General features: G+C 41.3%; 1 protein-coding gene across 1 annotated transcript; it reads right to left on the bottom strand.

Annotated features, from left to right (window-relative positions):
* kcnk4b (potassium channel, subfamily K, member 4b) lies at positions 1 to 11,013 on the bottom strand. The gene is made up of 8 exons (XM_084373401.1): positions 10,873 to 11,013; positions 9,474 to 9,588; positions 8,907 to 9,183; positions 3,534 to 3,648; positions 3,244 to 3,404; positions 2,963 to 3,149; positions 1,171 to 1,313; positions 1 to 1,082 (listed from the first exon to the last, which is right to left on the bottom strand). Exons 3-8 carry the CDS (start codon positions 9,093 to 9,095, stop codon positions 489 to 491), a joined length of 1,389 nt encoding a protein of 462 aa, XP_084229527.1. The 5' UTR covers positions 9,096 to 9,183; positions 9,474 to 9,588; positions 10,873 to 11,013; the 3' UTR covers positions 1 to 488.
* Between the last annotated feature and the right edge of the window lie 5,055 nt (positions 11,014 to 16,068).

Here is a 16,068-nt window from a genome sequence, read left to right on the forward strand (position 1 = left end):
TTAGTGCATTTGGCCATCAAAATGCAAATATTATGGTAGTACATAGTATTTTAAAAAAGTTTTTCTTAAATACCAAAAAATGTACAAGAGCGTGTTTAGTACCCGTTTAACTGTTGGCAGGATTCAAGAGAAACTGTCTCAGACCAAAGCAACCTCTCCTCATTGGATTAGTGAAAGGCTTGAGCCCTCATGTTGAGAGAGTGGAAGTGCATTTCTGCCTTGGCCCAACAGAGAGCAGTAACTCCTCAGAAAGTAATGGGAACATTGGCATAAAGATCACTTCATCATATGTGATTGAGGCATACACACTCGCATGCTTAGAGCATTAAATGCAAACCACAAGTGGCTAAGGCTTCTGCAGCATGATTTTTAACAAGCAGTACATATACACAAATAAAATGCTACACTGAGAACTCCTCTGAACACACCTCATATCTCTCAAGTCGATACTTGTGCTAGCATTGCAGTGTCTGTATTCAGCATCCATCTTAAGGCTTCAGTGGTAGATTTGGTACTGGTTTGGGGTTTCCATTGGGCTCCCTCCTGGCCTGGTTGGAGCGGTTGACTCTAGGGCTTCTCGGTGGAACAGGTCTCCTGTGGCGTCTCCTCTTGGCATGACGAGAACGTGCGGAGCTGGGGTGTGATGCATCCAGCAGAGGATCCAAGTGTAGTTTACCACTCTGAGTGTCAGAAGACTCATCAATAAACGCAAGGTTCTCCCCAAAGTAGTCCAGAGGCTGAGACAGGTGGGGATCTGGAGGAGTCCCCTTTTCAGGCTCTGCTGTTTTTTCCTCAGGCACTCTATCCGTCTGAGTTGCCTGAGAGTCTGTTTCTGATCCAGAGCCTGATTCGTTGGAGACGGAGGAAGAGGTGTAAGATTCAGACCCTGTGTGACTCACTTGCTGCTCTTCTTTCCTCTCAGGGTCCCCATTAGCTGACATGCTGTGACCCTGACTGCGATGGCGGCGCTTTCGCCGACGACGTTTGAAGGGGTCATCGATTTTTCCTGGAATGCGAAAATCCACTGACATATTCTGGATGTTTTGTGTCCAGTCGGTGGCGTGAGCTCGAAGTTCCTCCATCTAAAAGGAGAGGATGAAACCAGAGGTGATGGAGAGGAAGTGGCAGAGAGAAGACGTGATAAAACAGACGTGAGAGAAGAAGAAGTACCTCAGCTCTGGTCTTCTTAGATAGAACCCGGAGCCAGTTCCCAATCATTGTCAGGATGGATGCAAAGTAGGCGAGACCCAGCAAGATCCAGAACCACACCAAAGGCTTATACCAGTGATCACTCCCCGCAAGTCCAGAGTCCCCTTTGAAAAGAGACAAAGACAGAGTTTACAGAAGCAAAGGCAACACATCCATCCATCCATCCATCCATCCATCCATCCATCCAACCTTTTTCTGTGGAGTAAATAAACATTTAAGAGGTATTACATAGCAGATTAGATGATCAATAATTCATCCGTTATAAGAAAAAAAATCCTGAATAATTGATAAGGTGAATGAAAATTGTCCGTGCTAAGTGAACTTAATGCATTACAGATGACAGGAATATTTATGTATGACTAATTAAGTCATACAGGCAGAGCAATACTTTCATAGAAAAAGTAAAAATATGCAAAAAGCAAGCGAAAGTCAAAATTTAGCAAATTAGACTGCAGTGAAAACAATGTTTCAACAAACAGGGAAATGTTCTGAGAAAGTTCTTCTTGATCTGTGTAATAAAGCACGATGACAGGCAAAATAAAAATAAACTCACTCTCATCTCTTCATGTACACCAAGACCCCCTTCATGTCGGTGTTAAAGAGATTACTTGTTTTTCCTCTGTTTCCCTGACATCTCTACAAACAGGTATCTGCATATGAATGTAGAATTTGCAGGCAAGGGTCAAGATTTTGGGATCGAAAGGACTGTTTCCATTTGTAGTCTGATTAGTATTGACCAATTACATTCACTGACAAGGGTTTAGCCTCTGGGGGCAATTAACAATGTTTCAGGCGTTTCTGGTATAGCCAGCAGATATCCGGACAAAAGATAACAAATATCTGGATCTCGTCTTCCATTCTCTGGTCACTGTTTACAGTCCGATTAGCAACTTTAGATGCAATATCGGAGTTGGACTCAACTAATCTCTATAAAAGACATCTGCATATGAATGCACATAAAGGTATAAAAAAGCTAATAACAAGCTAAATCATTGCACAATGATAGTCGATGGGCTCTGAGAGTGCCCTGACATAAACCTCTACCTGGACCATCCACTCAAACAGTACATTTACTCAAGTCTAAATATAATTTGTTCTTGTTATATATTTAGGACATTTTCTGCTTCTACTCCACCCCACTCAAGGGAAATATTGCACTTTCTATTGAACTCCATTTGTCAGCCTTAGTTACTTACAGATTATGATTTTGCTTCCAAAACTTGCGACCAGCTTACATGATGCAATGCTCTCAAGTAAACTAAAAAAAGCTTCACCTCTCAACCAGCTGCAACATTAGAAACTTTTGGTATCCTTGCCCACTCTATCCAATCAGGGCAGAGCACTCCATTAATAGGCGGTCGTGTCAGGATCTCCCTGATTGCTGCTGTGTCTGGCGACTACCACGCAGCATTCACGTGGTGACGGAAGGGGATTGCTAACTGCAAAACGGATAGGAAGTAAGCTAAAACAACCCTATATAACGCTAATGCTAACAGCAGCTTTAACTTAAAAAGGTTACTTGTGAATATGCTTTTCTATGTTTTCTGTTGAAACGCCCATAGAGATGACTCATATTGTCATGCCTCGAGGCCTGAACACCAGAGTCAGTGTCCTGAGCAATGGTGGAAAGTGGAAAGTATAAATATACAGCATGCTAGAATGGAAACATAGTCCAGTGTTTTGTATCTAAACATCATAATCATTATAACAGCCATTTGAGGCCCGTCTGTCAGGGTGATATACTGTTGTATACCTGCAACATAGTCTCCAAACCCCACCGTTGTCAGGGTGATAACTACAAAGTAGGCCGACTCCAGAAGAGTCCACTTCTCCACCTCTTGGAAGACGAAGATAGGCACAGCAACAAAGAGCAGGCAGCCCAGCAGGATGGACAGGACGGCTGAGATCACCCGCACAATCGTTGGACTAACTCGCCATTTCTGTCAGCAGAGTGAAACAAGGTAGTGGGATGAGACGAATAAAGAGAAGTACATGTACAGGAGAAAAGATTGAATGCTCTATTCAGGGTCTGACCAGGAAAAGAGTCTCTATTTTGGCTACAGTTTTCCGCAGCCCAGTACCCAGGTGGTCTCCGACTCCAGCGAGCAGGATACCAAACAGCGGGATTCCCACCAGTGCGTAGAAGATGCAGAACAGCTGCCCTCCTTCTGTTTTGGGGGAGATGTTTCCAAAACCTGGACATGAGAGGTCAGAGGTGGAGGACCAGGTGATTTGAAGACACAACACGTAAAGGTCAGAGCCAGGTCACAAATATTCAATCAGAATTTATTTTGGGGGTCTTGATGGTTCGAGTGGACACCCACCGATTGTTGTGATGATTGTCCCTGAGAAAAAAAAGGCACTGGCCAGATCCCATTGGCTGACATAGGTGACGTTGCTGCTGGGATCCACACCTGCACCGATGGCCTCCACCACTTTCTGGGATGGGACGGTGGAGAAGAGTTTAGTGGTTAGTTTATTAACTATTTCAATAATTGATATTTAGTTGGACGATAAAGATCTATCTATTAATTCAGTTGTATGAAATTATTCTATCATTTGATGAGTTTCTTTTTATTGTCCAATTAAATATCTATTTATTACTTTACAAATCAGTTGCAGGGCTTTAGGGCTTTAAGTGTTCCAGTAATGTTGTGAATGCCGTGCTGTAGAAAATGCATTGTCACTGCATCAGCAGTGAGCGACAAAGAAGTGACTGGTGATCTTTAACTGTGTCGGCTCCATTCTGTCCAGAGTTTATCGAACCGCTGCCAGCGCAGATAATCTAATCCCCTCATCTAATTATCCGTTTTGTGTCTGTTGCTCCTTGAAGACATTTGTTAACTCTGAATTTAAAACTGACTATGATGAAGTTGTGATTGAATAAAGACCCTGCAGACATTATGACTTGTAATAACTCAGTAGTTTATGATCACAGAGGCTGTCTCAGTTCATTTGGGAAAACTGATTCATTGCTATGTTTGGGTGGAGCCCCTTTTGAGTTGTAAAATGAGTTGTAACTCACTTTTATTTGACTTTTTGTTGTTTTTCTATTACCAATTTCTTTCCACTGAATCCACTTGATCAGGATTTTCATCAGGATCCACATCAAACTGCACTCAGACATACCAGTCACTTAAATACGCAAGATTTTTTGTTCATCCAAATCCGTGCATTATTCCCTAAGAAATTAACAACAATGTTGACAACGCCCTATCTCGTAATGTTAAAGAAAGTCCTGGATCAGCATCAACAGTTAATGGGGTTTAATCTGAGCCAAGACCCATCTTCCATCCAGGTTTCGTGGAGATCTGTGTAGTAGTTTTTGTGCAGTCCTGTTCACAAACCAACCAACAAACAAATGGACACGGGTAGAAACATAACCTCCTTGGCGGAGGTAATAATCCATGACTTGTACTGGGTGGGACCAGGTGGCCACAGGGACTATAACAATAGGTAAATACTTTGGGAAACTGGGCATTTGTTTTGAGACTAGAATGATTTGTGATGTCAAAATTAAAGCTTTTTTCCCTCTTCAACTGGCTCATGTTAAATTGAAGGAATTCAGGGTCAAAGGGTAAAATTATGAGGTTAGTCATGCAGTCTCATCAGCCTCATTGCAGTCTGTCCACCACAGCAGGGAATTTGTCTGAAGTAACTGGAGCAAATAAGTGAATACATAAATAAATACAGTCTCACACCCTATTCTGTAAGACTATTTAGCTGAATTTAAATCCTGTAATATTATCTAACAGAGGGAAATATACTGACACAGCTGACTGTGCAGCTACAGTGACCACATGTGACCATATACTTAAATAATTACAATAATAATTATAAAGGTCATGACACTGAGGACTGGTTAGACCACATATGCACACCTGCATGCCTGCTGTGTCACAGTCATCACAACAGGTACTACCAGCATACACAGGATCAACCACGTCAATAGCCACGGTACAAGAGCGCAGTGTGACATCTCACATTACTGAAGCTGAAAACACATTGTAGTAGGAAGGGACTTGAATCTATTGAAGATCTGTTGACACATCAGCTGACACTGGTTCAGTGAAACTTGAGCCACGATGCTGCTTGCTGAACAGAAGAACATCATGGGAAGAATGGTTTATAACAGCTGCCTGGTTCACTCATGGATGATATGACTTCAGTCCTTATGTAAGCTGTCAGTAAGTGCACATGTGCTCAGGTTTTTATAAGTGTGCTATAATGACAGCTCATCTCAACTATTCTAATAATTTTCCAGCAGCACCTAACAATAGATACAATCAACTCACAGCTTGTTATAGACACCAACAGATTGTTTATGTAATCTTATTTTCTTAAAGTTGAATATTGTTAAACAATGTCCTTATAAGACTCAATTTAATCATCACCAATCATTGTTGCTTTTATCTATGGAGCTCCAAAGTGTTCAATTAAAAACATTATTGTGTGCAGCATATCAATAAAACAATATTTTGTGAAATAATTTTAGAAATTATGGATATCTTATTATTATATGCTGTTTAATCTTTTTTTTTTTGTTGTTATTTTTTATATTTTGTCACCTTTTAACTAATCACATGCCCCTTGTGTCTTAATTTAGAAGCTCAGCAACTGTTTTCACATTTACGTTAGCTCCCGTTAGCTAGAGCGACAACAATGTCGACGCCATTTTGCATCAACTAGTTGCAGCTGCTTTACAGAAGCCAACATCTTATTTTATCTGTTTAGCTTAACAAGACAGCAAACATCATTTATCTACCTGGCTCAGGCAGGTTGGGAGCTTATTTTGTCTTTCTTTGTGGTCGCTCTGACCAACAAGCGCTAGCTAACACTGATAAACTGGCACTGAATAATATCATAATAATGATCTAAGCTCACGTACCGGCCTCGCTAGTCAACTGGTTAGGTTAGCACGCGCAGCTTAAAAGTTGAGGTGTGTGTGTGTGTGTGTGTGTGTGTGTGTTTGTGTTGATTTACAGCTGCAGCAGCCTCTTAATTAAGAATAACTTCAGGTTTCTCTAGCTAACAGGAGGTAACTGGCTTAATTTGTTGTTTTCTAACAGGTTTCAACAATTATTTTCCAAATTTTGGATTAATCTATATATTTCAAATAATAAAAAAATGTATTTACGTCATTATTTCATAATATCTATTGTATTTTTTAAATCTTGGACACATTAGGGTTCCATTCTAATCATGCGTTCACTGCTAATATTATGAACCATAATACATGTGTCCTCGTTAGCCTTTCAGTCTTTTCATTCAATCAGCACAGGATGCACGACAGGCCGCACCATTTACTTCTGTCATGTCCTTCAGTCCCTTTAACCTCTTTGCAAATGTCAACCACTGCATCTTTAGATCACTTTCCAGGCTAAAACAGTAATTTACAACTGTCATTCTGGAGCGAGGACAAACATCTTGGGATCACTGCACGGTTGCCAACTAGGCTCGTAACGCTCAACCTGTGAAAGGATCAGCTTTCATGTATTTACACACACTCGCCCATCCTTACATAGCTGCCCTGACCACACCTGTTCTCCGGTCAAAAGTTCTGCTGAACTGCTCCGCAGGGTCGCAGAGAGCGTAACCGAACCAATGCAATACAAATCTGAAGTGTCACCCTGACGACCCACAGAACTGACCGAATATAAGTTGTACTGTCAGAGTCGAACAACTTCTCATCGATTATAAAATGTGATGCAGAGACTGTTATCTGTCAGACACCAGGCCAAAATATATTTTTAGCTTCGAGAGGTGGTCAGTCTCTAATCTTCAGATCCTCTCAGGAGTTTGTTTATATGTAAACAACAACCTGTGGTTTGGTTACTGAGACCCTGTACGCTGTTGGACAGAAGTAGATATTCAATACGCAGTGAACACAACATTTCAACCCACTATAATATTAAAGAATATAGAAGAATATCAGTCCATTATCTATAACCGCTTATCCTTTGGAGGGTCACAGGTATGGTTGCAGAGCAGTTTTAAGGTATACCATTGTATGAAAATGTTGTTTGCTTGTCTATTTTTAATACTGTTGGGGTCATTGTATTATGCAATAATAACAATGATAATAATATAATAACAGTATAATAATAACAGTCATTATTATTACTGTTGTTGAATTCTCATTATTGTTTGTGATGCGGCCGACGATGGTGGTGTCGTCTGCATAGATTAGAGGAGGGGTGACTGCTGATCCGAACTGTCTGGGGTCTGCTTGTGAGGAAGTCCAATATCCAATTGCAGAATGCAAACTCAAGCCCAGAGTGTTTAGTTTTGCAATCAGTTTTTATAAAGGAGATTGTACTGAATGTCAAGCTGATATCAACACCATTCTACTGTAGGTGTTGTTATTTTCAAGGTGTGTGAAGACTGTGTGGATGGCAGTGGATATGGCATCCTCTGTGCATACTGGTAAGGGTCCTTGCTAGCTATCTTTAATGTGCTGTTTCTCAAAGCACTTCATCAGTCTGGGGGCAAGAGCCACAGGGCGGTAGTTGTTTGGACTAGACACAGAAGACTTGTTAGGTATGGGAACTGTGACAAATGTACTTATTGTAAGTCACTTTGAACAAAAGCGTCTGCTAAATGCCCTAAATGGGAACTATGGTGGCTGTCTTGAAGCAGGCGGGAGTATTCTCCTGTGACAGTGGCATATTAAATTGTCAGCTGTCAGCTGTAACTGTAGCTGACTGACATGTTTTGAGTAAACAGCCAGGCTCCGTACATTAACTCATCATGATTTTTCTTACATCGCTGTGGACAGTGACATTGGCCGGTCCATTGGAGTGTACTTGACAGCTGACGCTTTGTTGAGGGGATCAAAGCATGGATAAAATATGATAAGCTCATCTGGCAACATGGCCCCATACACGATGGAGGCTCTCTGCTTTTGTAGCCTGTGATGTTCTGGATCTCCTGCCACATATTTTTAGTTTTCAGGTCTCTCTCTTCAGTCCCTCCCGATGTCTCGGCTTTGCGTCCTTGAGGCCAACTTTAAGTCTCAATTGTCAGCTTGAATCTAATTTTCACATATTACTTTCATGTCATTTTGGCTTTTTGAGGAACACAAAAATAACCTTTAACCTTTAAAGTCATCTATAAATCAAACAGCTGTCACATTTGGAAGGAGACATTAGGAAGGAAATACTGTAGCATTACGATTAGTCACACGTTGTGCTTAGATTCATTTTTAGCGGTTGACCTAGTGGGCAGGACCTTTAAAGGGCCCCTAAATAGATCTATTGGGTCAAAAGATGATTTCTGTGATAATACTGAATATATTTATCTAGTCAGGCCTGTAAAAATCCTTTAAAGATCTGAGAAGGAAAATCACTATTTGGTATAACCGCTTACAATTCATGTCAAAGGCATGACCTGTGATGAGGCATCACAAACAGACATTGCTTAATATGAAGGAGTCACAAGCCAGAAAGGTGATAATCTATGCTTTAGGGTACACAAAACTGACATAAGGTGGTTATGTTGTGCCGCTAGATCACTTATAGTCTTGGAAACGAAGGAAGGAAGAAGCACCAGACACCACCCACCTACTGGAAATTGCAAGAACAGAGGGGCAGAGTTGCTTAGCTGAGAGACGACACCTTAGAAAGGTGCCTGTTTATCTGTTAAACACTTGAAAATATTCTGCACTGAAAGCTAGACAATGATTTTCTCTACTGTACCTCTATAAGATCCTGTAGGTTGTCGGGGCCGACACATGTGAAGTTAAACAAGAAGTCTCTGCGCGTGTCCTGCAGCAGCATGTGCTCGCCCTCCTCTCGTGGCGTCTCCAGGGCGCGAAACACCACAGCACCCAGCACCAAGTAGAGAAGCACCCCGGTGAGGATGCCGAGCAGGGTGGAGCAGCGCATGGCTACACCTCCACCTATCCCGAACGAAGGCTGCTGTTTCTCTTTGCCAGCCTCGCTGCTGGCGCGGCCTGAATCCCAGCTTCTGCAGCTGAAACATCAGCAACCACACATACATAAGGGTTTCACACTGACCACAGCGCTGGGCAGCAACTCCAGCTGTAGACAGGCCTGCAGCAGCCTGCCTATTAGCTGCACATGAGGCATTAAATGGATTCAAGCCTCACCACACTGCTGACATACAGTAAATGCCACATCCCTGATAAGACGGCTGTCATGGAAACGGCATTTTAACACAGTTTATTGCATGTGTAGCTATAAAACATAAATGATCCATGTCGAGAATAGAACGACAGATGCACCCATAATAGATGAGCTTACCTGCGAGCCCGGCTTAGTTTTTTCCAGTCCTTCTTCTCCCCAGGCCTGAGGATGTTGTCCCTGGATCCGTAACCACTGGGGAGCCCGTCCACCTCACACTCTGAAGGAGGGGACACTAGACAGAACCAGACACACATATTTAGTACACTTCCCCATAAAACACCAAAGCTGTCAGTAGTGAGGATGAGCCTCGATGATAGCAGCAATCAGCAACAAGGTGAAGCTATCATAAGTTAATCATATCGAGAACGAAAAGGTTTTTTTTATCGCCCCATAAAAATGATGCCTCGTTGTAGATGAAGAGTAATTTCCCTTCAGTGATGCTGATAAGAAATATTGTAAGTGTGAGTGCAGATACCTTCGAAAAACAGCAGATGAGAACCTCAGAGAGCTCAAGTTATTTTGTAAGTGTTGAAGAAGCAGAAGCTTTAGATGAGTAATGTCTAGCTTCGGTGTGATGATGCCGATGCTGATCATCATCGGCTCAAACCAAGAAGGCATTCTCATTTCAAACTGAAACTGGAGCCAAGGCTCTGCACTCAGATGCATCTTTACCTTGTTAAAGCAATGGAGTTGAGAAACTGATAGATGTGTCAGACACTCCCTTTGTCCCGGAAGTTTCGGAAATGATTTAAGAGGGAAGGATTTTATCATTTGGACCAGTGGGCCTGCCACTTGCAGTTCACTCTGCATCACTGGACTGCAAACCAGATTAAAAATTTAAAAAAACAACAAAAAAAACAAGCTCCTGTCTTCTAAAGTACGGTGACTGCAGCTCTTTCGTCAGCGGGTCTGTTGGTCTTCATCCAAAATTAGAGCAATAAACTGTCACACAGTGACAGCAAAATATACACTTGCTCCCTGAACAGTTTTACAACTGCTGAGAATACACAAAGAAACTGCCCACTTACTAAATTGGACACAATGCAGCAAAATATAACACTCATACCTGGCACAAGATTACTTTAAATGCCTGGTTCTTACATATATTCCATGCATTTGTAAATCATCCATGAAAAATGAGACAAATACAACAATACATGTATGACAATGATGACAACAATGTACTTTAAACACATTATTGTAGCATATTCTGGCCCAAGTTAAAATGACCATTTAAATCAACACACACCAAGCAAGATGCATTACACTAAAACATCTACTGTGCAGCTTGTCTGCTGTACACCTTCCTCAGATTGCAACACAGAACGCCAGACAGATCACACACCACTAGACAAAAGGACATTGTAATATGGCTTGCATTAAGTGCCAACTGCTGCCGCTGCAACCCACTCATAGCCGTAGTGATCCCATTTTATTACCACTTAGAGTCCCTCAGGGTCCGTAAGATGCATAGTTCTGACCGACGCGCCAGACAGTCCAGCCCGTGTGTTCTTACCTCAAAATGAAAGATCATAAGAATCCAGAGTACCAGTCGCCTCATGCAGAGTGTTTCATGGGTTCAGGCAGCCGCATACAGGGAGGTGTGTGTGAGCATGAGTGTGTGTGCCTGACTGTGTGTGAGGAGGGAGGCTGTTGCTGAGCCCACAAACGAAAAAAGATACTCAATCAAACTGACTTTATATAGAGAGTGAGAGAGTGAATTAAAGAGACAGAGGGAGAGAGAGCAGTACAGATCAAGTCGGAGATGGTGATGATAAAGATTTTAGGATTCTTTCTTCGGCTTCCAGTTTGAGATCAGTTTGTTACTCCGTGTCCCACACTTTTCTCCAGTGAATTTGTGTGGAAAACTGTGGGAGCGATATGCAGCAGTGGTGGCTGCAGTCATATCTGTGCATGTTGCCAATGTCTGTATGAGATCAATGTCTGAGATTCATCGAGGTCCGATTGGTGTATCACTGCCGAGTCTGCAGGGGGAAGCCAGCTCAGCCCTCCTTCACCCTCCCATCTTCCTCTCAAACTGCTTGACAGAACTGCTGCTGCTTTCTTTCCCTGTGTGTGCGCGTGTGTGTGTGTGTGTGTGTGTGTTTACAAGGGTTGGGATAAGGTTTCTCAGGCAAATCCAGGACACTGAAGTGAACTCTCAGATGTTCCCCTCACACATCAAGCGTACTGGTCACGTCAGGACATTTCAGCTGCAGATTTTCTGATTCCTGGTTTCAAATTTTAAAGTTTCTATGAATGAGATGTTGGCATGCAAGCAATCAACAACTTGCTATATAAAGATATAGTGGAGTGATGGCGTGCTGAGCAGGGAATGACATTACACTCCCTCCGTGCGTGTTTAAATCCAAGCTTCTCTGCTCATTGCTTTGGTAGTCGGGCCGGCCTAAAGGGCTCCAACTTGTGTGTCGGAGCCGGCTTTTCTTTCCTTGATGTGTAAGTACGTTGACTGGTATGTAATGTTACATGTCTGCTTTCATTAGTGACCAGCTAGAGTAGGCACGATAGCAACTTTCTTTGATTGTTCTGCAAATGTTGCAATTGCTAATGTTGCTAAATGTTGTATAACACCTTTAACAGTGTCATTACCAGCAGAGTAATTATGATTATCCTCTGGTTACTATGTAATGTTGTAGTTAGCCTAATCATACAGTAGTATAGTTTTTAAATCTGCAGAGGTTGTTGAGGCAAAGAGCCTTCAGTCATGCTAACGGTTGCTTGAGGCTGCACTGTGCTTTGAGCTAGTATCAGCATGCTAACATACTCAGATGCTTACAATAGCAATGCTAACATGCTAATGCAACATAAGAGGCCTGTACTGTTTATTCTGTACAGCTTTCTTAGGTTAACATGGTAGCATGCTTACATTTCTAAGTGTTAGGTATCAGTTTATAGCCTAACATTAGCTTTTTTACTTCGAGCAATTTTCTTTACGTTTCGAAAATCACAAAGGTGGTGTTCATCTGTGAAGATTATCTTGCTGAACAAAACATGTAAGTATCATAAACTTGTGTTTGCCACAAAGATTATTGTTGGCGATAATTCAAAATCGACTTAAAAAATCCCATAGGCTTTGTGTTGAGGGAATCAGGGCGATGCCGTATCCCTGCACCACTCTATATAAAGTGAAAATCTGGAGGGATATGGGCCATATTTGGTATGATGGTACATACCAAACAACATATTTGATAACCCACATTTGATAAACACAGCAGTGTAACATTAGCCCAGCATTCGAGCTTCGCACCCAGAACATGACATCAAAGTAAAATGGCCACCATGTGGATATGATCCAGCTAATAATAAATGTTAATTGTTGTTGCTAATTTCCTTCGTATCTTAGGAAATGTAGTACAGTACTGAACAGCAAACCACAAAAATGGAAATAGCTGTAAAAGCTTGCCTGAAGTGGCATACAGAGATTACTTACGTGAGGCTAAATCATACTTTTAAAGAAAATGTGGTACCATTTTTCTTTTCTTTGAGAGAGAGACAAACAGGCGGCACAGTCACATAAGTAAGAGTATAAAGCCAAGTTGGCGCGTATCCAAGATGTTGCACAGAGACAACCATCACTGTGTGTCAAATATATCAACTATATTAGTCTGTTACTCAGCCTAACAGTTTAAAGTAAAGCACAAACAGACTTGTAATGGCTTTAAATCCCTGCTTCTGTGTGTACCCATGCAAGCCCATGTTGCCTCTTGAAAGAATCAATGTTGTTCACCACAAAGAAGTTGAGAGTTATATTCCTCAGCTGCTGGGTGGGGAGTTTGGATGACGGTATTCAATCAATAATCATTCCAACAATCCTCAGCGTCCTAATCAGGAGTGGAAAGTAGCAAATTATTAGTCACAGCTTCAGGGGCTGGCTGTTTGTTTGGGCATGTACATAAATGGTTACGGCCTGGATGCCACGTTTAATCCTTATACAGTGACCTTGTACTGTTACTCGTACCAGCTCCAATTCCAAGTCCGTGTTCCTCTCGTAACAATAACTCAGCTCATCTCGCATAGCCTGATATATGGCCCTGGCACACTACCCCGGCAGCCACCACTGAGAGTAACAGAACAGAAATACAGTGTTTACCTGTGAGGAGAAACCTGGATTTATACATATTGTACATCTCGCATCAATGCATCTGAAGTGTGTTCTGTTCGTCTGTTTGTACATTTTCAACCCGTGAACTGATCTGAACTGGTTTGGTTGGACATTACTGAGTGATGAGTGTGTGCGGCTGTTCTTCTGCGTCACAGCAACTCTTTATGATGCCTTTTAGAGCTGTCAACAAAACATCTGAGGTGGCCAGAGGCTAGTTAAATATAGGAAAAGACTCATCAGACTTTAAAACGTATGTGAAAATAAGTCTGTAAATGTCACATTTGATTCGCTGTTCCAGCAATAATGTCAACGTGTTACTGACTAGCTGTGTTTCTGCGTGTGACTAGTATTACGTGGGGACCTTTAGTAATTTGTAATGATTGTGGAGGTCATCTGTGATCTTAAGCCCGAACAAATCTGCCATGTCCTTAATTTTTAAAGGAAAAATTCTACGCCAAACACAAAGGTCATGGTAAATAATATTAGTCACATGCAATTCTACATCTCTGTGATTTTGGGTCGTATTTATGCCTCAGTGCCGCCGACATCCGTAGCCGGAGGCATTATGTTTTTTCGGGTTATCCCTCCGTCCATCTCATTCTTGTGAATGTGACATCTCAGGAACGACTTCAGAGAAGTTCACTTAGACTCAGAGAACGAACTGATGAGATTTTAGTGTTCAAAGGTCACTGTGACCGTAACTCAAGAATTCATACACTTATTAAAATTTCACAAAAATGTCTAATTTGATAAAATGATGAAGTGATGACATTTTATACCCAAAAGGTCAAAGATCAACTTCAAAGTTACATCACAATGTTCTGCAAAAAGATTTTTCTGGCCCTTATAACTCTTTTACAACGGCAGAACAAGAAAGATTGTTGACGGTAATCTTGGGTGTTTGCCTGAAAAACTGTAGTGGTTTTGTAGATCTTCAGTGCTGCAGGGCTGATCAGACTTTATGCTGTTCAGCGTACTGGATTGAACAGCAGTCAACAGCTGTGCCGTGAGATCGGCCATATTTACGTTTAAAAGTGATGAAAGAGAAGCTTAGGAGCAACAGAAGGTTGCCATGTTCAAGTACAGCCACAAAGCATGTTTTACTTGATCTAAATGAGCTGTAGCACATGCAGAAAGTGGGCTACTCTACACTACATTATAAATACAGCTAAGCATGAGGTCCACTGATAACACTAGCCCTGTGTGAATGGGCCTTATAAGGAAGGGGAAAAAAGATCCTTTGGTAAATATCAGAAGTCCACCTTTTCCTCTCTGGAGGGGCGTGTCTTATTTTGATGGACAGCAGCTGGCAGGCTGAGCCCCAGCAGGAGACTGTGAGGTAAACAAAGTTGTACTGTAGCTTACAGGTCATGGGCACCAAGCCCGTGGTACTGAACAGTAAGGACTACACCAAAATCCAAATTGACTGAAGTCATATTTGCATTTGTATGTTTACATGCTGTTTAATGCTCCAGCTGAGCAGCCAACTAGCTAATGGATGTTAGCTGTGCACTTTTCCCCAGTAAATGTTTGTTTGCTTGCTCGTGCAACAAGGTGTCTTTCTATTTATTTAATTGCAGTTTGACTTTCAAGATTGATGAAATAAATTATGTCTAATGTGCCTGATTAGGTTAAAACATATCAATAGCCAGTGTTAGCCAGTGTTAGCCAGTGTTAGGGTGACATATCTGTATTTAGATATTGTTATTAATTTCAAGCATGATTCAGTAAGCAAATTCAACCAAACTGGATTCTCTATGTATTTATTTAAAAGATTTTATTTCAATTTGATTGTGTTGATTGGACATTTTTTCACATCTGTATTACCCACGACAGCCTTTAGGAAAGTGAAGAAAACGTTTTTTGCACCCCGCCAGCCCATCACTATATGTTCCTCTATTGATCAGTACATCTGCAGATCTATCTATGACATCCGACTGGAGGAAATGTTTGACACACACCTCTGAGCAACATGAGTTGGCAACGTCTTTGTACATGTATGAATGCACGTAGGACACAATAATGTAATAATTTCCTGAAATGTAATAATGTAAAATAAAATAAAGAACAACAAATGTTTCGACTGATGTTATAATATACACTTTACACTTTATTACATTTAAAAGTGTAAAATCCATGACTGTTATCCCCTCATCATAATCTGTGTGAGTGTATTTGAGAAACATCTAAAAAGTGCCTAATTTTACATGTACTCAAGTATTAAGATCAACCTTCATCACTCCCTTGTATAATGTTAGCTTTAGCTTAGCGTAAGCGTTAACTTTAGCCAACATTAACATTAGTCTGTCCGATATAAGATCCCCTCTTGTTTAATGGATGATCCTTGCGCGACTGATTACCATTGGGTATGGGCGGTTTCATTTCCTGATAGGGATTTTAGTTTAATGCATCTTTGGGTGATGATAGCGTACCACTTCCCCTCCGTTTTAAATTTAGATTCTGAATAAAGCCTACTGTTTACATTTCCAAACATTAAGTCAGTGTCACATGATAGTGTTTTCACTGGGCTAACATAATACTAACAGTATTACATTAATGCATACTTGTACACTTTACATTTCCAAGAAA

The sequence above is a fragment of the Pagrus pagrus genome (assembly GCF_965226575.1).
Source record: "Pagrus pagrus genome assembly, chromosome: 14".
NCBI classification, from domain to species: Eukaryota; Metazoa; Chordata; class Actinopteri; order Spariformes; family Sparidae; genus Pagrus; species Pagrus pagrus.

Excerpts from the sequence above, each read along its gene's own strand:
- kcnk4b (XM_084373401.1), bottom strand. The coding sequence starts at position 9,095 with ATGCGCTGCTCCACCCTGCTCGGCATCCTCACCGGGGTGCTTCTCTAC. Across the intron at positions 3,405-3,533 it reads GACAATCATCACAACAATCG|GTTTTGGAAACATCTCCCCC; the intron begins GTGGGTGTCCAC and ends TCTCATGTCCAG. Across the intron at positions 1,083-1,170 it reads CTAAGAAGACCAGAGCTGAG|ATGGAGGAACTTCGAGCTCA; the intron begins GTACTTCTTCTT and ends CTCTCCTTTTAG.